Below are 22958 nucleotides of genomic sequence, written 5' to 3'. Positions count from 1 at the left end.
GTAGGGTTTCCCAGTTTTTCAGGTTATGGCTTACAAAGGAAATATTCGTTTGGCACCTTGGGGTAACTCGAGAGGTTGGGAGCCCAGACAGTCGTGGAGGTGACGGGCTCAGGCTCCACTATGGGGCTCCCGGCATACGCAGGAGAGATGGGCAGGGGAGCCCTTGGATCTGGACAACTACACTCCCCAGGTTACAACCCCACGTAGCAAGTGGTGCATGGTGTGCAGATGCTCTAGGGATAGGTGGCGGGGCAAAGTGTCCTAAAGGGGCTGTCATCTCCTCTCCATTCACACGCCCTCTTAGAGAACCCAGCCCTTTGCGGCCAGAGCATGAGAGACATTGGACCTCAGAGCGCCTGGCCACAGCTGCCTGGAACAGTGACATACACGTTACATCAAATTCCCTCTAGAGCCAGAACAGGTCAGGGCACCTAAGGCAGAAGTCAGGTGTGGGGGCTGAGCTGGAAGACCAGGTCAGTTTAGGGACTGAGGCTGCCACTCTGAGGCCCGAGTGTAAGGGAACCAGGGAACCGGGCTGCACAGGAAAGGGCTGCAACCCCAGAGCTGCACGGAGGGCGGCATCCGAGGAGAGGAGACAGGACAGGGTAGGAGGACGGGAGGGGAACGCTGTCCGGAGACCTTTCCTTCGAGGCCGTCTCTGTGTCCTGCATTTCTCTTTTGTGAAAGTCAACTCTGTCTGCAATAAGAACTTTCTTCCCTTGAGACAGCTGAATGGCTTTCTGTGCCTTGAAGGTGCAGGAGAGTGGGGCTCGCTGGGAGAAAAGTATAAGGTGAGGAAGCCGGAAAGTCAGATCTAGCCTAGTGGGAAAGGAACAGAGTTGCCACCAAGACAGCACCAAATGCTTCTTTTTTACATCGTTTATTAATCTGTTTGGTTAAACAGGTAATGGAAACTGAGAATAATAATTTGCTTAAAAAGTTCAGGTCACGAATGCCCTTTCCCCTAGGAAACGAAAGACTCCATGGTTACAGAGCACACCACTGGGTTATGACACCATTTCAAAATAAGGTTTCCAATTCGTTATGTAACAATGTAAACTTCAAAAATAGTAAACTCTAACCCCCTTGTCCCTCTTTACAGATCTATCACAGATAGAATTTTCTGGCAGACCTAAATTATGGAAGTAAACAGCCTGGTGCTTAAAAGTTTCATAAAAAGGTTTGCAGATTCAGTAAATCTTGCGGTCTTGGTCAGGAAGTAAAAGCAACCAGTGATTCATCTTCTGCGGAGTCTACCTTATATGCACACCGTGACCCGTGTTCTACTACACTGGTCATCAGCTTTGCCACTTTTGTACACACACACACACACACACACACACACACAATGTATAGTCTTTTATTTGTTTCTAAAGATTTCTACATCCAAATGATAAGACGGCACCAGTGACCTATAATGTCACCTCACTTCACATAGGTAAAGACAAAAATTCTGTAGAAGGCACTGTAATTTCTCTTCCATGATCTTACACAGACACGTGAGAGCAAGCCAGCTGGGGCTGGGACTTAACCTTCCCTTTCTGTTACCTGGCTCGGGCCTGCCCTCCTCCAATCGCCACCCCCAGTTAGCCACAGGCAATGGTTTTCCATGTCCATTATCCTTTTCTGCTCCAGCTCTTCACATCCCATCAACCCATCCATCCAACAATTGTTTATCCAAATTAACTCAGAGTGATCTTTTGGTTCATTGAAATCCCTTAAAATTAAGAGTACAGCTCTGGTATAAAACAAAGTATGATCTACCATAGCTGAAAAATAATCACAGTGTGCAATGTAATTTTCAGTTGGGAAGAGTCAAAACATCTGCCCTGCCTTGTCAAGAAATCTGTCATCCCAAACAATCTAGGCAAGGATCATTTTATGCTGCTTTACATTCATTTAAAAAGAGCTGAGAGGTTCTTTTCTCTCCCGTATTTAATTGGTACCCTTAAGTAAAAGGTCTGATGTGAAAAAAAGTGCAAGCAAGTTGGACATGCCAATAAATACCATATAACTTACCGCAGATTACCAAAACTGTACAGGTATGTACACCTCACCAAACCGAGGTTCCCTCTGCGGGGAAGAGATTCCAAATCACCCACGCGAGCGTCACCACAGAGTTCTCAGGCGGACCATCAGCGGGCGAAGGAGGGCCGGGCCCTTCCGCCCTTGTTCTGAGGTCCCGAGCCCAGGTCCGCGCCGCCCTCCGCCGCCTCCTCCTTTTTCCTCACTTTCAGGCGGGTGAGCAGCTTCATCAACCAGACGTCCCATTCCTCGGGCAGAAGCAGGAGGAGGAAGCCCAGGCCGATGATGACCATGGCGATGACCCGGACCCCGTTGAAGACAATCTTACTGGTGTAGCGATCAACAACTGCAGGGGATGGAGAGCGTGCGTTACCGGGGGTGGGGGGGGGGGCGATCGTGCCAGGCCATCAGGAGGGCGGGGCCCCGGCCAGGACAGGGCCTGGGGCGCCCCCTTCCGCGGGGCCTGAGCTGTTTTCCCTTGACCAGGCGGGCAGGGGCTGCCTCCCAGAGCTGCCCCCCCACCCCCGTTAACTTTACAAACCCTGTCTGCTGCGAGGCCTTGCGCTGTGTTTCACTTTCCCCAATTGACCTAGTACCTTAGTTCCCACATTGATTTGTGCGAGAGACAAAACGAAACACCAGGGGCAGTTGGAGATGTGCGTGTGTATTAATATATACATCCACCAAAGTTAATCGTGGCCACCTCCGGGTTGGCAGGATAATTAAAACGTTACTGCTTTCTTTATATTCTTGGCACTTTTCACATTTTCTATAGTGACATACTTTATTTTTATAGTTTAAGAGCATTATATATATAATATACGTTCTGAAGACCAAACTTGACCTGGTTCTTTGAAGATAATAAATACAAACTTTTGTTCCACCCCAGGATATTATTAGTGTGAGGCTCTAATGCCACCTGTGTCACCACAGATTATGAAAGTTTATTAAAGGCCCAAGAAGCTCATTCCTGACCCACATCAGGTGAGGGAACAAAATGAGAACAGGATTCATGTCAGTTCGTACAAATCTAGATCATCATTCTCTTCATAACTAAAGATCAAAAGTGTTTCAAATGTTGGTTTTCTTTTCTTTTCTTTTTTTGCTTTCTTCTTCTCTTTTCCTAACTAAACCAAAGAAAATTTGGGGCCTGCCTCTCCACAAGGGAGAAGTAGATTGCTTTTTTTAAACGCATTTTGTGAAAGAGGGTTTTCTGACTTGCATGTGCAGCTTCTGAAGCCTGACGTGCTGGACCGCTGTTCCCCCCCAGCTCGCCCGCCGCATGAGGGGGCTGCTCTGTCATCCCCCCTCACGTTCCTCCACATCCTCCTGCCCCGCACCCTACCCTTGCACCTGACTCTCACCTCTGTCTGGAGGGTGGGTAGAGAGGTAAAAGTTAAACCTGAAAAAAGCACTTTGTGGGTTTCCCTGGTGGCGCAGTGGTTGAGAGTCCGCCTGCCGATGCAGGGGACACGGGTTCGTGCCCCGGTCTGGGAAGATCCCACATGCCGCGGAGCGGCTGGGCCCGTGAGCCATGGCCGCTGGGCCTGCGCGTCCGGAGCCTGTGCTCCGCAACGGGAGAGGCCACAACAGTGAGAGGCCCGCATACCGCAAAAAAAAAAAAAAAAAAAAAAAAGGCACTTTGTTTGTAGCCCTTTTGTGGAATTAAAGTTCCGCTTTTATCTCTAATTCAGGAGCAGTTTGATTTTTAATATTGGCAGCATGGCCTGTTAATTCACAGATGGGGAGAGTTAATTAGCAAGCCATACAAGCTGCACTAGAGAGGGCATCAGGGAAAGTCAGAAAGCCCAGCAAGGGCTCTGCTCTGACAGTCAGGTAACAGCCGATTCCTCGGCTTCTCTCCTCCCCTGGAGAACTGAGGGTAATTCCTTCCCCTGACACGGACCCTCTTACGTTGCAGGTAAATAGTAAGAGAATTCTGATTAACCTCTCACACACCCGGCTGTATGATATGGTCAAAGTAGCTTCTACACCAGGGCCGCCTGGAATATGCCTCCTTGAAATAAGAACCCTGTGGGACTATAAAGACACACCAAGATGCAGCGGGGGTAAGTTGATGTGTTATTTTTCAGAAGCCTGTAGTGTATGGAAACTGACAAGCTGGACCACTTTCTTACCAGTTTTCCAGGAGCTCAGGGGCTTTCCTGCCTTTGGAAGTTCTGCCTCATAGGTCATCTCATGTGGTTCTCGTATCAACCAAGGTGATGACGTGGGGATGACCTTCACTTTTAGGGGACAAGCAAAGGCCCAGAGAGGTGATGCGTGGGGACCGCCATCCTCCCTCTGGGCAGGGATGGTGCTGGGCCCAAGGAGTCTGGGGCCAGGGTGAGGCATATACAGAACGTGTGGAATGGGACAGCAGGAAGAGGTTTAGGAAGCTGAGTGCGGCTTTGCCTATGCTTCAGGCTTACTAACACCAGACTGAGCAGGATAAGGGGTTGCCATCCCCTGGAGGCCTAACCCTCTAATGGCCCAGAAGCGGGAGGGTCGGGAGGGAGATGGCTTTGGCGGGAGCTGTGCGAAGCCCAAGGGGGTGGATGCTCTGGGGAGAAGTGATTCACAAACAGGTTCTACAGGGAGGGCGGGTGTGAGGGGGGGGGCGTTCTGGGAGGAAAATCTGAAATTCATAGCAGAAGGAGCCAGGAAAAGGAAGGAGGTGAGGGGCAGGTGATGGCAGGCTTTGGAAGAGCTGCCAGCTGAGTGTGTCGGCGAGTCCCCAGTGAAAGAAAGAGCCGGGTCCTGAGCAGCTGGGGGAAGGGCTCTCTTCTGGGACTCGGGGAACAGTGTTTATGCTTCTGCAGTTTGCAGACATGCCTCTACCTCAGGCCTGCCATAACCTGAGCTAACGGTCTCTTCTGGAAAGCCACTTAACAAAAATTAAAATTTTCCTCTGCTACATTTCATTTTTTTTTATGGCTGAGTAATATTCCATTGTATATATGTGCCACATCTTCTTTATCCGTTCATCCGATGATGGACACTTAGGTTGTTTCCATCTCCGGGCTATTGTAAATAGAGCTGCAATGAACATTTTGGTACATGACTCTTTTTGAATTATGGTTTTCTCAGGGTATATGCCCAGTAGTGGGATTACTGGGTCATATGGTAGTTCTATTTGTAGTTTTTTTTTTCTGCTATATATTTGTCTATACTTATCATAGTATTCATGACATGCATCTGATCCCCACACCAGTTTGAATAGAGATGGCTTTAGACTTTTCTGTATCTTGGTGTGGTATGTGAAAATCAAGCCGCCCTGGAGAAAACATTGCATGTGTCAAAATCATCAACGTTTTACCGAAGTGCTTTCTTTCTACAGAGAAGGTTAAACATGCCTGCTATACCAGACACAGCCAGAATATACGTGAGTATGTGTGCACACATGCGTGTTTGTGTGTGTTTGTGTGTGTGTGTGTTTACAAGCAGATACAGAAAGCCATATAGGTTTACCTGCATTCACAGGTACACTGAGGACGATTCCAAGAGACATCAGAGTGGGATATGTAACAGCAATTCCAAAATTTAATACAATATTGAATGCTGAAATACAGAATTAAAAAAAAAACAGGTGTTATTCACGACTGGCCCTGGACTTTCCCCTGGTCCGTCGGACCCCAGCTTCTCTGATGAGGCTGGAGTCGTAGGTGTTTTGCCCTTTACTCTGACTCAGTGAATTCCGGGTTCCTGCAAGGGCTCCAGAACAACATCCTGCTGACTCAGCTCTCCTCTCTTCCCTGAGCTTTGAAGAAGGGAAAAGAAATTTGGCAAAGGTAACCAGAGAGCAGGCACTAGAAAAGAGGATTGGGGCCCTCCTATGTATCCTACTAACTTTGCTTTTCTCTGTTGCTGGCAATGATTCTGGGAAGACTATGAATAGGAGCTTTGGAATGTACGTTTTTATTTTTATTTTTATTTAGTTTTTTTTCTTTTTGAATTTTTTTTATTGTGGTAAAATACATATAGCATAAATTTTATTATCCTAATCATTTTTAAGTGTTATGTACAGTTTTTGATGGAAATGGGATGAGGCACCTCCTTGGTTGCTTTCCTGCTTAGGACCAGCCTTATATCAACTAATGGTGATGATGACACTAATTTAATGGTAATTGGTAGTATTTACTGAACATTACCAGGCAGGTTCTAAGAGCTCTCTGCATGCACTAATTTACTAACTTCTTACCAGCCCTATATAAGGAATGTACTATTATTAGTAGATACCACGCAGCATACCGGGCTACTAGTTCACTATTCAGAGCACCAAATGACCATGGCCAGTACTACAGCGACTGTGGTCCTGGAATTAGAATCCAGTGTCATCATTTCAAAGGCTTTCCTTTTCACGACACAATGACCTAGAAAAGCACGAGGAACTTAAGGATAATAACAGACTCGTTTTTCTCCTTCAGGACACGGGTTTCCAAAGACTCCCCTTGAGCTGCCCGGATGCCGCCCTGTCAGTCCCTGCTTCCTGATGATTCTGACAGGGTGATCGCCACTTACTCAATAAGAGGAGTGAAAATCCACAAAGGTTTCCCCATGGAATGTCATCGAAAGAGCTCCAGTATTCCACTTTGGTAAAGTAGAGGATGACAGGAATACAGGTGATGAAGAGGATGTTAAACACACCCAAAATGGACAGAAATAAGGCGGCTTCTCCAAACTTAGCACTGCCCAGGAGGAGCTTGAACAGGACCTGATGGAGAGAGCAGAGGGGGAGGGGTGATAGCTCACCTAAGACTCCAACTTGCCACGGAGAAGCAAGTGCACTTGGTAAGCTGGGGCTGGACCACGGGACCGACGGCCATGTGACAGGTGAATTCTACCTCATATGGCCTTCAGTGAAGGGCGGTGGGCTTTACCTATGCCCAGTAGCAACACGATGGAGAGTTACTCTCCAGGTACACAGAGAGCAACTTCAGAAACCATAGGTTGTCACACTAGGCTTGATTCCTCTGTGCTGTATTCACGACACCACATCCCCACTTCAGAGCACTGAAGATGAGGAAGCCACATAAATTAGAAGCCACTTAAATTAGAAGTATCTGCCATGATTACACATTCCTCTCGGGGACCCCTAACATTAATCTCTGACCTTGAACAACACAGTTCGAAAACCACTTCCCCCAAGCAAAAGGGCTTTGGCTGCAAAGACATTTCCTATAAATCAAAGGGAGAGGGCTCATAACACTCACAGGTCTCTGCTCCAGCTCACCACCCCTGTTGCAGACATGGCATGGGTTTTAGCGGAACACACCCGACTTTGGTTTCGTGCACCTGTTCCTGTCTGTACATATCTGAGATGCATGAAAAGCCAGGAGAGGGACAAAGGTGACCGGAGAGGCCGGGAAGCTGAGCTCCCAGAGGCAGTTGGCCCCCGTCCAGCCCCCATGTTTACTGAACCGTCCACAGTTACGGACCTGATGGTCCAAGTTCAGTCTCTGCCTTGCTGTCCTTCCTACTTTCCTCCTTCCTCCTCTTCCAGCCATTTCACATCTCTTTCAGGTATCTCTGGGCATTTCTGGGCAGGAAGCACGGAAAGGGAAATACAGTCAACTGCTTTCACCCTTCCACCGACTGGCCTCTCTGGATAAAGATCAGGCAGTGGAGGAGATGGAAACGTAAGTCTAAATCAGAATATTTGTGTTCATCGTGGATTGCGTTTCTATCCGCTCTCGGCTTCCCATTAGCATGTAGCTCATTGGAGAGAGCAGAGTGTGGCCTCTCAGTATTTTCTGCATTTGGACCATGGCTCTGGGGTCCCAGAATGGGGCTAGGCTAGCACATCCTCTGAGGGAGACGTGTCCCAGAGGAGGAAGATGGCCCGTGTGTGGTGGGGCAGTGCGGGCAGGGGGCTGATGAAAGGTAAGACGGTACGGATGTTTCACTCTCCAAAAGTGTCTTCCTCCCAGTGCTGGAAAAAAGTTCCTTAGAACTTTCTACAATGCTTTATGTTCTCTGTCCAACCGTCTGGATCCACAAAGGGCCAATAAGTCTCGAAGCTAAAATCTCATTTCTCACTGAATCCTCCAGTTCAGTTTACCAGCCTGGAGACCACAAAATATTTGCATTCTTGACTTCGGATCCAAAGAGAAGGGCAAGTGAGGGGAGAGAGTGGCTGAGAGGCATAATGGAGCAGGGGAGAGAGTGAGGGGGTAAACATTGTTCTCTCGAGACTTGCAGCTGGCCATGCCTTCCAACAGTTCCCAACATTTTGTCAAAAATATTTTATAATTCCCCATACGATAGTAGTTGTGCTTTTATTCATTCAGTCTACGGGCAACGCCTGAAATGCATATGGACTCATGTTGAATACGGGTGGCCTCAAAAACCATGTGAGACAAGATTTCAAAGCTGTACCAGATATTCAAATTTTCATGTCCAATCTGGTAGGAAAGTATCTGACCAAACACTGAGCCAGCCAGTTGGGGCCCTGGATCCTTCTCCAGTCCTTGCCAGACAAGGAAGTCACCAATCGGACTCAGCCAATCCATGGTTCCACCCGTTTTATCCCAAATGCTGCAAATGTACAGCCATTGATGGAAAGGTCTAGAAAGCCAGGGCTAAGAGCTGCTGTGTGTCTCAGCACCGCAAGGCTTCGTGTGCCTGGTGCTCCTGGGAAACAATGGCTCATCTTCAAGCCCAGGCTCCATCAAAGCTTCCCCCAAAGCAACGGGCCAGCCACGCCGAGGCCTGCCCTTCCCTCCCAGGTGGGCCCAGAGAGCCTGCTCCCCGCGTCTACCTTGTAGAGGGCGGACATGGATGCCGAGCCCACCACCAGGGCTATGCCGATGACAGAGTGGCTGTGGAAGCCATCCGCGTAGGTCATCATCACGATCCCAGCGATGGCGAGGATGGCGGCCACGATCTGGATGGAAGGAAGACACGGTGGTCAGGGCAGCGGTGAGGAATCAGAGGGGCCCCCTAAGTGCCAAGGGGTAGGCATGTTCATAGGGGTGCGATGACGGAGAGGCTCCTTTTCAGTCCTTCTTTGGGGACCAAGCAAAGGCTGCTCTCCTGTCTAAATATTTGCCCCTGCTCGCAAGGGGGCACTTGGCAAAGCCTGGCATGACCCAGGAACTGGAAACGGTTGGCAGCAAGGAGTGACACCGTGGCTTGGCATCACGTGGGAGGGTGGCGGCCACGTGATTCCTGGGCACCCGAGAGGAGGCGGTCATAATCCCAACGACAGGCTATTTGGTTGTGACAAGGCCTGGTCGTGACCACCTCTTAGTTCCCTCGCAACCTTCCATAAGCACCTCATAGGGTCCTGCTTTTATGTATCTCATGTCTCAACAGAGAAGGCACAGTGACAACCACAGGCCTTGGCCCCATTTTACACGCCAGCAGTAGGACCTCTGAGGGAGCGTGTGTCACGGGCCAGTCAGGGCTACAAACAGTGTCCTAACCCTGGCGCTGCAGTTCCTTTCCTTGGCTGCTGCAGGGCCTGACCTCCACGGCCCACCACCTCCAATCCTGTTCTTCTCAGGTGGAGCGGACGCTCCAGGGACACACACACATTCCTGCTGTGCAAAGTCAAACTGTCAGAGTGCGCAGGAGATCAACTAACTTGGGATAACACTTTGCAAAGGAGAAATGCATTAGCACCCAGAATAAGCGCAAGTTCTAATCAGAGGTGATCGTGGAACTGCAGAGACGTTGCCGGGTGGCAAGTGCTAAGGGTCCGCTGTAGCCAGAACCTGGGGAGGGCGGAACAAACGTGCGCAGCACAAGTTTTGATCACTGGATCTACTGGGAGTTTCTCTCTCTTACGGATTTGCTCAAAATTCCCTCTGCTTTCTGTAGCAGTATCGAGTAGCTGACATTTACTGAGTGGTCACGGGATACATGTTTCTGCGTATCTTCTAATTTAATCCTCAAACTAGGTAGACATTATCATTCATTTCATTTTATAGGCATGGACACTTAGGCTCAGAGAGGTTCAGCAACTTGCCCAAAGTCACAGAGCTGCTGTGTGGCAGAGCAGGGACACACATTTCAGGTCTAATTGCAAAGTCAGTGTCTATATATATATAAACAGAAAGTAGGATTCACATAATAAGCCACTGCCAATTCTACTCTGAGATCTAAAGTGACGTTTCCTGCATGGTTGAGGCACGCCATGTTTAGGTTAGTGAGAGGTAAAGTGGTTGGGTCTCAGCAGCTTGAGCTGTGCATTCCTCATGCAGTATTTTCATATAAAGACACATACACCCACACACAGAGGCCCTTGAGAGAGCAGGAGATCATCATTTCCTAGAGAAGTGCCATCCCTGCTCTGTCTACTTGCTCTTTCTGGTGTAGTGATTCACCTTTATCTCTCATTATCACATAATGCACATATTTTATATTCAAATGCTACACGTACTGTGTACGACTCTTCATTAAGAGAAAGAAACAGAGGCACAAGACAATAAGTGACTTTTTTTCCCTCCAGGAGAACAAGGAGCTAATGAAAAAGCAGGCAGGGCAAGGGGTGTGGGTTCTGCTCCAGAGGACACGCACGGTGCAAAGATGCTGCACCCAGCAGTTGGGCCGGGCTAGGCAGCCAGGTAAACAGAGAGAGGGAACCAATTAGAAAAAGAAGGGAAGGAGAGAGAGAGAGGGAAGAAGACAGCTACGTTTCAGATGATGTGGCACACCTCCAAAGGTACTTGAGTCTTTCCAAACGTAAAGATGAAGTTTGAGGGAATGAAGGAGAACAAGGGTTATTTTTCCGTGAAGATTTACAGGCAGATTTTGGATCTCCTTACTCTCTTTTCTCTATTGATTAAATCACAAACAGCTAAAAGCTTCCGCCTGAGCTGTGCTGTGCAGAAGAGCTGAGGGAAGAGGCAAGAAATAGAGAGCGTGGGCGGCCACCGGCTTCCTGGCCAACATTTGCCAAGTCCAGGCCGGTGGGTTCATTCTGACAGGTGGCACCGGGGACAGTGCTCCCCCCGTTCACGCCTCCAGGGCTTCTCCTCTTGGGGGTCCCCGCCACACGTCACAGGCTTGACCCACCCGATTACAGGGCTCACTCTCTGGGCATCAACAATTCCCCTGGAACCCCCGACCCTGAGCCTGAGGCCCTGACCACCGTGCTGGAGGGGATGCTGGTGCTCACCTCGTGTCCAATACTGCTAATAGCAGAGCAGAGTTGAAACATACCCTGCGGGTCTGGGGGGCACAGCCTGAGAGTCCTTCCCCAAGCCTGCCATTCCCTTGAAGACAGATGCCAGATCTCTTTAAAAAATAAGTGCAGAGTTTACATTTTCACCCTAACATGTCTGGTTTCTTGGTTTACATTTGGAAATGTTCCCTGCCTGTTTCCTGCACTCAGATGAACTCTCCAGGAAGGCTGGTCCTGCGTGTCCTGTGGTTTCACATGGTCCTCGCCTTCTAGATCCGGGCCTCCCTGGGGGAGAACGGCGAGTCTGAGGATGGAATCAAGTGAATTTCCCTCCTTCCCCCCACCCCTCCTTTCTCACACTTTCTTGTTGCCCCCAACCCCAATGTATCCCACTGAACAGGAACTTGGGGATCCAGACAGATGGGTGACAGTGGTCTGAGACCAACAGGGGTGACAGCCACCATCTCTACTTCGGCTGGGGAAAATCTGCCCGGAGAAGAGGAAGAAACATGGGCATGGGGGACGCTGAGGCCAACATGCTGCCATTTAACCTCTTAATGGGGGTCTTGCCCGTGTGGTTATAACCTGCCCGGCCCCCAGGGCTCTGGATTCAGGGCCCCAGCAACCCACCGATGCCCCCGTACCCCCCATGGCGCACCGTTCCCCATCAGATGTCAGGCCGAGAGGGAAGGTGTAGCCCTCAGTGGAGTCTGCCCGCCTCTCAGACCAGCACCACTCCTCACTCCTGCTCAAGATGTGACGGGCTGCACGTTCTCTGCCAGACAGAGCCCCGTCTGCGATGCATTTCAGATTTGCACAGTCTGGGGCAGTTTAAAAAAGGGAGAGGACAGGGCTTCCCTGGTGGCGCAGTGGTTGTGAGTCCGCCTGCCGACGCAGGGAACACGGGTTCGTGCCCCGGTCCAGGAGGATCCCACATGCCGCGGAGCGGCTGGGCCCATGAGCCATGGCCGCTGGGCCTGCGCGTCCGGAGCGTGTGCTCCGCAACGGGAGAGGCCACGACAGTGAGAGGCCTGCGTACCGCAAAAAAAATTAAAAAAAAAAAAAAAAGGGAGAGGACAGGCTAATTTTTAAACATACCTCCCCTTAACATTTCCCCTCCCAACCCCTGTGCTGCCCTCATCGACTCCAAGAGAGTCCGGAGGAATTTCCAGATCCTCTAGTTCAGCCCTCTCGTGTCGGAGGCTGGAAAGGGGTCTGAGCCGTGAACCCCCCGCCCCGGGTTCCCCTACACTCTGTGTGCCCTGTGCCCTCCCTCAGGCTGTGCTCAGGTGGCAGGGGACAGCCGCCCAAACAGAAGTCAGAGTCGGGATCAGCATTTGGGGTTCCCGTTCAGGGATGGCCCCGTGGGAGAGGCCGCCAGCGTGTAACTATGGAAGACATCAGCTCGGATCTTACTGAGATGGGAGCTGCTCTTGGGAAAAGTCCGGCCTCCCCAGGACCGTGCTGCAGAGGTTGGACGCCACCCGGATGACCCCTCAGCTTGTCTTCTTGCTCTTCCTCCAGTCCTCCTGGTGTGAGCGCTCTAGCTGCAGTGGGTGATTTTGAAGAGCTGAGGGTCCCATCTGCCACCTCCTCTGAGATGCGGGCTGCGGGCAATGCAGCTGGTCAACCCCTCCTTCATCTAGCTGCGGGCCACAGCCGGGCGGGCTTTGGCCTGGGAGGGGCCGTACCTCCTGCCCCCAGAGTTCTACTTGCTGTCATTCTCCTGCTGCTTCTGCTACACCAAACCACCTCCCTAAATAGTTACCAGCCTCTGACACTGTCAGCCAAAGAACTGGGCAGGTCCGTCAAACGCCTCTTATTGAGAAGGAATAAGAATAATAACAACACTGAGAAAAGATGACATTTATTGGGTTTCGTGTGTCGGGCATGCATACCTTATTTTATTCTTACAACTGTTCTCTGAGTACTAACATTCTATTTTAATGTCGCGTAATTAAGGCTCAGAGATGTTAAGTAACTAGCTCAAGGTCCAACAGCTCATGAGAGTGGACCCAAACCCTCATCGCTCAACTCTAGGTTCGAGGACCCATTATGACCCCAAGCCTGGAAGACATGTGAAACGCACATCTAAGTACAGAGTCAAGGGGTGATATGGGGGCCAACGTGGGCTCCTCTCATACACTCGCCTCTGATGCCATAGGTGGCCACGATCTCCCCAGCATTCGAAGATAAACATTTTCTTCTCCCTGGTCTGTCTGCATGACTCGGCCCTGTTGATGTTTTCTAGGAACCACAGCCCTTGTGATTTGAGTCACTGCCTTAATAACTCAGGCCCTCTATGTCACCCGTTCCACAAACATCTGTCCTCTGCATCTGTGTGACTCTCAGGCCAGTATGCTCAGCCCTCCAGGATGGAAAAGAGAGTCAGTTCCCTTCAATCTCTGGCAATGACCCAGTAGAAGGTGCCAGCTAACCCAGCAGTCCGAGGGAAGTCTCAGAGAACCTGTGTACTGGTTAGGTCTTATCTTGGGCTCAAATCTCCATCTGTTTCTCAAGGGGGACCTTTCAGTCACACCGGCCAGCTGCTGACATCTTACAGATTTTACTAGCTCTCTGAACTCCTGAAGATGAGAAGAGGGCGCTCCACCTTGACTTGGAGTGTGATGACCTTAGAGGATAGGTCACGTACTTCTAAGAGGAGTGATGATTATTAGAGAGACTCACAACTGCGTGGTACTCCACAGGTTACGAAGTTCCATCACCGACACCGGTTCCTGGATCTTCATTTCAGTGCTGGCCTCGTGCCAAAGGCTTCAACACGAAAATCTGTTCAGTCTACAGTGGTCGGCACAGCCCAAGCTGAGCAAGTGGCCAGGATAGCAGGACTGAATCACAGCTCAGGGATGTTAGCGGGAACCCTCTTACCCATGAATAGCAACGAGGAAAAGATCTGGGTGTGCCACTCCGTTCTCTGTGAGTCCAAGTGGATTTCAGTGTTTTCACACCTCCTTCTTTTAACCTCAAAAACTTTCTGTTTTCTTCTGCTTAGATGCAGAATGAACCTTGAAGCCTCTTTTCACAGTAACAATCTCATCCGGAATTTGCTTTGGACATCAGAATCACGCCCCAAAATGCTCCATGCATTCCCCTGGCTTTTGACCTCAAAATAAAGCCACAGTGGGTCCTAGGACATCCGAATCTTCAGCGTCCAGGCAGGCAGGCGATTGGACCGATTGCCTCTGGCCGTACCTCCTTTCTAGTGGAGGTGTATTTGATGGTTTATTGGCTCAAAGCTTTTCTGGGTGGTAGCCCAGTGAGCTGAGTTCTTATTCCAAAATTAACACGAAGCCTCAAAACAAATTTTCCCCGTACTGCAAGCTAAAAATCTGACTCAGCAGTTGACTCACGTCCCCACTGCTGTTTGAGAAACTAGGTGGGCGTGAATCCACCATGAAGGTGATGCCACTGTTCCCAGGACAATTAGCCAAGGACACAAGCAGAGGGCCTGGAGTCTGCCCCTTGCTGGGTTCCCAGCAGGGTTCACTCTAAAGCAGCCCATTAGGTACCGGTCTGCAGCCCATTAGGAACTGGGCCGCAGAGCAGGAGGTGAGTGGCGGACGGGTGAGCGAGCGAAGCTTCATCTGTGTTTACAGCCGCCCCCCATCGCTCCCATTACCGCCTGACCATTCCCACCCTCCACCTCCCCACCCCCGTCCGTGGAAAAACCGGCTTCCACGAAACCCGACCCCGGTGCCCAAAAGGTTGGGGACCGCTGCTCTCAAGGGACTGCCCTTCAAAAGGACTCTGAGCTTCCTGGGCTTCCTACACGGCCTGAGGGTGCAGGAAGGAGTAAGCGAGGCGCTCTGACTACAGCACTACCCAGCTGCCTGGTCGAATCCTTTTTGTCCTTGTTTGTGACAAGGCGATGGTGGGGCAGTGGCAGATCCTGGCCAGCAGAGGGAGACAAGCAGAAGCCAGCAGGATTCTGTCCAGGCTAAATAAATGTCACCTGTTCTTTTATCTATATTTCAGCTCACGTTTGACAGCGCACTTGTCATATTTCACACAGCTGTTCTGAAATGTGACTAGCTAAATCTGACTTGATTTTAAGGGAACTTACGCAGTCTCAGATGTAACAACCAGAGGTGATTCAGGGGTATCATTCCATTCTCCCTTGCTCTGGGGTTGAAGGGAGTGAAACTGTCCCTCCAAAGTTTGGACTTAGCCTAAGTGTGTCCGTCCCACTTGGGCATTGAACCCACGATCCAGACAAAGGGCCGCCAAGACTGCACGTCCATGTGGATGCAGAAGGACCTTTGGCTTTCAGATACCTCCTAAGCAGACAGTGGTAGTGTTAGCAGAGGGCTCCAGGCCGCAGGACCCGAAAGGCGGGGTGGGCACATCACTCCTCCCAGGGGGGTCCCCGAGCAGCACGCACTTTAGGGAATGCTTGTTGAAATGCTTGAAATGAAAGGTGCTTTAATGAACGCTTGTCTAGAATGGTTCGCAAGCAAGAAGGTTTGCAAGGCGCCCCGAGAGCCGGGCTCCTTTTCTGCTGCAAATGAGAAGGAAAGTGGTTATAGCAGCTTATGCTTAGTGGCCCAGCACATGAGGCTAAGCAAGCTGATGGGCAGGTTTTGGTTCGCATGACTGAGTGAGGGAGGAAGACAGAGAACAAGGAACTTACCCTCACTCCCATGAACCTGTCCCTGAGAACGATCCACGAGAGCAAGAACACAAAAGCTTTGTTGCAGCAGAACAATACGGACACATCCGTAGTGTTTATTTTCTTTATTGCATGTAAGTACAGGTAGTTTGTGAGTGTCCAAAGAACACCAAAGGGTGCTGCCTTGGTAAAAAACACCTTCAAAGTCAAGCCATTGTCTCCAAAAAATCGACAGCATTCCCTAAAACAAGGAAAGAGAGTCAGTGTTATTATATTCTTGGGTTGAGACAGACCATTTTATTCCCCCTCTACCCAGTTTAGTTATTTTTTTTTTAACAGATGCAGGATGGGGTGGGGTCCTTTTGTTTATTATTATGTTTTATCAACATCTTTCTATCAAAGCCCTTCGATCTATGCTTTAGTCCATTGAAGAAAGTGTCGCACAAGGATCTGCTGTCATGGATTATTCCTTCTGTCCATGTTGGGTTTGGAATGGATGGTGCTCACAGAAGGTAATGTTGGGACCATCTGATCTGAAGAAGCCCCAATTCCAGGGTGACTGCCTAAGGGATTCTGCCACTTGCTTAGTAAGAGAAGGACACCTCTAGACCTTTTCTTCTCAGGGGGCTGGATACTGAAGAGAACTCACTGAAACATATTTTTAACAAATTTGCCCCCAAATGAAATTGTCTGTGATCAGGCAGTGGCAGTCATTTCCTGGGCACATCTAATATATTTTGGCTATGATATCAATGGTGTTAACTGTCTATACATTTTCTCCACAAGGCCCTTTCTAGAGTTTGTCATTCCACCAAGTGGAAGGGCCTGTCCCCACACCATCTGAGAGGTGAGCACAGGAGGAATGAGCAGGTCCAAGAGCTCAGCATCTTAAGAGAGGAAGAGGTGAGGAAATGCCTGTAGAAGAAAGTTTTCCAATGCCATCATTCCAGATTCTAGGCAAAGGATCATTGATATCTGAAAAGCTGCTTAAGAAAAAGAAAGCCAGGCTTCCCTAGTGGTGCAGTGGTTAAGAATCCGCCTGCCAATGCAGGAGACACGGGTTCGAGCCCTGGTCCGGGAAGATCCCACATGCCGCGGAGCAACTAAGCCTGTGCGCCACAACTACTGAGCCCACGCTCTAGAGCCCGTGAGCCACAACTACTGAGCCCGCATGCCACAACTACTGAAGCCCACGTGCCTAGAGCCCGTGCTCCGCAACAAGAGAAGCCACCACAGTGAGAAGCCCACGCACTGCAATGAAGAGTAGCTCCCGCTCACCACAACTAGAGAAAGCCCGTGCGCAGCAACGAAGACCCAACACAGCCAAAAATAAAATAAATAATATAAATAAATTTTAAAAAGAAAAGAAAAAGAAAGCCAACCTTGCCCAGGCAGAAGAAGATGGGAAGAGGAGGCTGTGGGCAGAGGGTGTGGAGAGAGGGCTGAGGCGGCTGGCTCTACAGACAGCTGCCCGCTGCCCTGGGTGGGAGTGGAGAGCATCGTTCTGCTGGGCCCCACGAGCCCGGCCAAGGACAGGGACGAATGAGGACATGCTGCCCCACAGCCATCACTGTCCAGGCTCACGACAGGGCCCATAGTGGCCCACGTACCACTGAGTAGCAGTCAGGGAGAGAAAAGTCAGAACGAGAATGATCCAAATGCACTAAGGTGGGGAAGAGCCGCAGCCCACGCCACTCAGCATGAAAATGCATCAGTCACGGAGGAAAATGGAAAACAAGAGTCAAAGGGGACTGGATGCGATTTTAAATTTAATCTCGTTTGTTCTTTTCATCAATCTAAGATGCAATCTGCCTTTGTTCATTGCTCCACTATGGGATATCCATCGAAGAAACAGAAAACTCATCACCGTTCGCTGAACCCAGAGTCTTACGTTGCTTCTATACCAGCAGCAGGTAAATATAAAACATTCAAATCACTAAATTTACCATGAAACCAATTCAACTGAATTGGTTCCCTTTTGGCTCTCTATGAATGGAACTTGCATCTAACTGACATGTTGATATCTCTGTTTGCCATGTAATTTTCATACAATAGTTCAGCTGCATTTTCCATGGGTCTTTCTGCAGCCCCTATTTACAGGGCAGTCTTCTTTCCCCCAGGGACAGTGACCAGGGGCAGCTTCCTTCATGTTTGTGATTATGGCGGCTATAAAGTGATGCTGAGACCCTGAGAATGATCAACAGGAAATGCAATTATTCTTTCTTGTCATTAAAGTCAACCTATTTTAACCAAACTTAGAGGTTGTTACCCTGCTTAAGGGAACATAACACAAGAAGGATTTCCAAGTTTCCCCTGACTAGTATAAAAAATGATTCATGTTGTTGCAGGGGCCATACAAAGTCAACTGGACACCTTACGTCCTCTCTGAGAATCTACGTTTGATTCATCCAACGTGTGATGGTTGTAGAAGTGATGGGTGGGGAACAGACATGGCTGGGTAGTGAATGGCCCAAGCTGTTGACCAGAAGTGGGGAGGAGAGTGGGGATCCATCCTGGAGATGGAAAAGGCAAGACTTCTGGGCCCAGCAGAGCTCTGTTGGCCCTTTGAGGACTCACGGTCAGGGGATTACAGGCCAGGTGGGCAGATCTTTGTTCTAATGAGACCAAGATGATTGATCCCTGAGCCAGTGAGCCTAGTGCTGTTTTAAGACCAAAGACTGTGCACTAATCCATGTCAGCTGGCTTGGGTATATGGCCCACATATACCCTTGATGGCAAGGGGACCCAAGAGAGATGATAAGCACAAGTCCACCTCTTCTTGTGTATCAAGAATAGAAGACAATAGATACTCTCTTGACTGATTTCCACTTGGCTGACGTGACAGTCTAATGCCCTTCATTCCTGGCACAATAAAGGCCTGAGGCTGGCAGGTTACTGCCCAGCATGCCCAAGCCCTGCGGTTCCTACTGACTGAATCATGTGTTGGCCAAGGTTTCAATGTCTTTGTTTCCAGTCCTGCTTGTGTCAATTGTTCTCGGTTGTTTGAAGCGCGTAATTCAATTAAATATTTCCTAAACCGATGGAGTACGACTGAGAAAAGAAAGTTGTGCTTTTCCTATGAAATCTAAATTGAGAGCTTCAAGGAAGACTTAATAAAAGCAAGTCACTAAAATACTGCTACCGAATTAGGTGTGAATGAAACACTGTGAAAGACAGAGAAAATCATAAAAATCTATAAGTTCTACTCTCATATTATTTAACAAAGACCTATGTTCTTGGTGCTCTTTAAAGAACTCTGACTGGGACAGGCTGGCTTGGTGGGATTAGGATGGCTTGCCATTTAATTCAAACCAACAAGCACCTGTTTATTACTTGTTATAGTCACAATTCTAGACACTGTAGCTGACACAAAACAAGTAAATAGTCCCTCCTCTTGAAAAAGTTATGGTAAAATTGGGAAGATAAGACTGATTCCTCAATAGGAAGTAATGCAAGTTTAAATAAAATCACCTATGAGGTGGTGTGGAATATAATAATACTATAGAATTCCTATCAAGTGGAGAGAGTTGGACTGATTGGAAAAGGTCTCATAAAAGATAAGATTTTGAGTTAAACCTTTAAGGATAGCTAGGATTTATACAGTCGGGGTTGGGGAACATATAATATCCTCAGAGAGAGAAGAAATTGCACCCATGACACAAGAACAAATGGCTATAAAAATGGAAATAATCTTGCAAATTAAATACAGAATAGCCAAATTTTAAAAATTAGTAGAAGAGTTAGAATATACAGTCAAGATAAACTCGAGGAGGGGGAGAGAGTGAAAGTAAGAGCGAGACAGATCGAAAGAAAAGCTAATATGAGAAGGTCAAGCCAGAAGGTCCAGTATTGAACTTAAAAAGAAACACCAGAAAGAGAAAATGAAAAAATGAAATGGAGGAAATTACAAAATAAATAACTCAAGAAAGTTTTTTAGAACTATAGGACATGAGTCTTCATAATGAAAGGACTCACCAAGTACCAAGCAAAATGAAGAACCACGACAAGGCATATACTTGTGGCAAAAAGGGATAAAGATAAGACTTAAGGCTCCCAAGAGAAATAAAACAAAATTGGGAAAATTGGGAGTGACTGAGAGTGAGTGGGTGTGGAACAGGAGTTACCATTTTTTAATGATAATTGTTCTATTATTCATTTGCTTTTCCAATGTATGTGCAAGTATTAAAATGCTAAAAATAAAAATTATTTTAAAACACAAGAGGTCAAGTTGCTGTGATTGAAGCTGCAAAGTGAGTACCCTGAGATAGCTTTGAGGGGTGCAGTTTGAAAGCCATAGATACAGAGAAACCCTACTAGTTACAGATAAGGATGCTGTAGCTCAGACAGATTAAATGATGCGCTCACGCTCAAGTTCAATCAGATAGTGGTGGAGCCAGACCTGCAGCCTGTGCTCACTCCTCAATGAACACTCCCAATGACCCCGTCTCTCTTCTGGATCCTTTCCATCACCATTTCAACATGTCTAAGCCTCGCCAACCTTAAAATACGCCCCCAAAGCAAAAGCAAGCACCTTCAGCCCCTTTTCCTCTCTCTTCCCCTCTCTCAGAGGCAAGATTTTAGAACCGTCATTTGCATTCATGTCCCCGTGACCACCTCTCTCAATCTTCAGCTCTCTTTGATCCAGCGTCTGCCCCCACCACTCACCCAAACTCCTAGACTGATTACCAATGACCTCCAGTTGCTAAATCCCATGGGTGCTTTCTGGTCTTACTTTTGGGAGCCTTTGACATTGTTGACTGTTCCTCCTTGAACCAACCTTCTTGGCTTCCAACTCAGCACACTCCCCCGGGTTTCCTCCTACATCTCCACACCCTCCCAAGGCTTCCTTGGTATTTTCCTAGGGTTCTCTTCTAGGTCCCCCTCTTTTGATCCTACAACCAGTCACTGAGCAGTCTAACCTACTGTCAGAGTTTCAAAGCCCAGCCAGTGACTCTGTAGTCAGGACGCTTCTCCTATCTGGTGCCATTTGCATCCTGGACATTCCCAGACACCAAAAATTCAGCCTCCCCAAATGAACTCCCCAAATTCCCCTCAATCTTCAATCACCATAAGGTACCACGATTCATATTTCTTCTACTGGCTAGATACTTTGGAATCATTCTTAATGTCTCCTTTTTCCCCTTCATATCTCATTCATCAACAAGGCTTACAGGTTACTTCTCCTAAGTATCTCATTGCCATGACCACCACCTGGCCCATGCCTCTGTCTCCTCTCACTTGGACTACGGTCACTGGAATCTGAGCTTCTCTCCACGGCTGCCTCTCCTCCAATTCAATCCATTCCATACTCCATGCTGCAGTCACAGAGATCCTCCTCTTCCCTCACTTTCCCTTAGGATGAGGGTCAAGCTCCCCACAGACTTACCAGGTCCTTTCCGACCTGGCCTCTGCCCATCCTATAGCCTTTATCCATCACTTCTCCACCCCTACTCTGAAGTTAAGCCACCTTGAACTCATTTCAGTCACTTGCATTCAGTGTTCTTTCTTTCTCCGCTCTGGGTCTCATCGGATCCTCTATTCCCCTGAAACACTCTTCCTCCTTCTTTAGTTGGTTTCTTTCCATCCATTGGGTATCAGCTCCTATACCCGCTTCAGTGAAGTGCCCTGATATGTGCTCCCCAAATGCCCTGGACGCCTCATCATACGTATAGGACCCTTTATTGTAACTGCTTATTTAATCATCTGACTTCACTAGAACGTAAGCTCCATGTGGTCATTATATTTCTGCTTCATCTTATATCCCCACAGCTTGGTTCATGATATGTGTTAATAAATAATTTATTTTTACAGAATGAATGTGCTTATTCCTTTATGGGGGACCACTGGTTTTCAAACAGTGATGCATAGACCATCAGTCTTAGAAATCTCAGGGAACTTTGAAAAATACGAATTGCTTCAATTCAGCTCTAGACATATTCAATCATACTTTCCTGTGAGGGGCCTAAGATTCTGTAGAGAATGGTGCAGTTTGTATGAGGGTGACATTCCTGACAGCATTCCGTAATTCAACGTTTACACATCTTGATTTGTTTTCCCACAGTAGCACCATGTTTCTATTTGCCAGCTCATGTTAACACTGCCACCTAGCATTTATAGTTCCCTTGGCCTCTCCAAGTTGACATTGTGATTCTTGTTTAATTTTTAAAATCTCTAGGGAGTCACATTATTTGAAATTTTATGCATAAATGAAACATTAGTCATACCTGTATCTTGTTACTGCAAATTTGCATTAAAATGCGACTGCACTGTATTTTTTTTTTTTTTTTTTTTTTTTTTGCAGTACGCGGGCCTCTCACTGTCGTGGCCTCTCCCGTTGTGGAGAACAGGCTCGGGACACGCAGGCTCAGCGGTCATGGCTCATGGGCCCAGCCGCTCCGCGGCATGTGGGATCTTCCCAGACCGGGGCACGAACCCGTGTCCCCTGCATCGGCAGGCGGACTCTCAACCGCTGCACCACCAGGGAAGCCCTGCACTGTATTTTAAAGAATTTCCAAATGATTCTCAAGTGCAGCTAAGTTGGGATCCAAAAGTTCATGCTGTCTCTCTCTGTTTGCTTTATTTCTTTAAAAAATTTTTAAAAATCATAGTAAAATCCACATAAGTATACAGTTCAGTGGTGTTAAAATCATTCACAATGCTGTGTAACCTATCTCTAGAATTCTTTTCATCTTGCAAAACTGAAACTTAGTACTCTAAATTAGACAATTCCCCACTCTTCCCTCCCTACAGCTGCTGGCAACTGCCACTCTACTTTGTCTCTATGAATCTGTCTACTGCAGGTACCTCATGTAAGTGGGATCATACAGTCTTTGTCCTTTTGTGACTGGCTTACTTCACTAAGCATAATGCCCTCAAGGTTCATCCACATTGTGTCATGTGTCAAAATTTCCTTCCATTTAAGGCTGAATAATATTCCATTGTATATATCACATTTTGTGTACCCACTCATCCACTGATGGACATGTGGGTTGCTTCTACCTCTTGGCTATTGTGAATAATGCTGCTATGGACACGGATATACAAATACCTCTTTGAGACCTTGATTTCAATTCTTTTGTACATATACCCGGAAGTGGAATTACTGCATCATATGATAATCCTATGCTTAATTTTTTGAGGAATCATCACACTGTTTTGCATAGTGGTCGTACC

General features: G+C 48.2%; 1 protein-coding gene across 1 annotated transcript in view; it reads right to left on the bottom strand.

Annotated features, from left to right (window-relative positions):
- Nucleotides 1-2135: 2135 nt before the first annotated feature.
- SLC35F3 (solute carrier family 35 member F3) overlaps nucleotides 2136-22958 on the bottom strand; it is a gene marked incomplete at both ends in the record, with an annotated part of 300600 nt that continues 279777 nt past the window's right edge. The window contains 5 exon segments of the mRNA XM_081229533.1: nucleotides 2136-2371; nucleotides 5497-5586; nucleotides 6547-6739; nucleotides 8786-8911; nucleotides 15807-16026. Coding sequence (XP_081085659.1) covers nucleotides 2136-2371; nucleotides 5497-5586; nucleotides 6547-6739; nucleotides 8786-8911; nucleotides 15807-16026 — 865 coding nt within the window.

This window comes from Mesoplodon bidens (genome assembly GCF_964165515.1).
Source record: "Mesoplodon bidens genome assembly, chromosome: 1".
Lineage (NCBI taxonomy): Eukaryota > Metazoa > Chordata > Mammalia > Artiodactyla > Ziphiidae > Mesoplodon > Mesoplodon bidens.
Note: the sequence above shows the minus strand (reverse complement) of the source record. Positions and strands in the feature narration are given on the sequence as shown.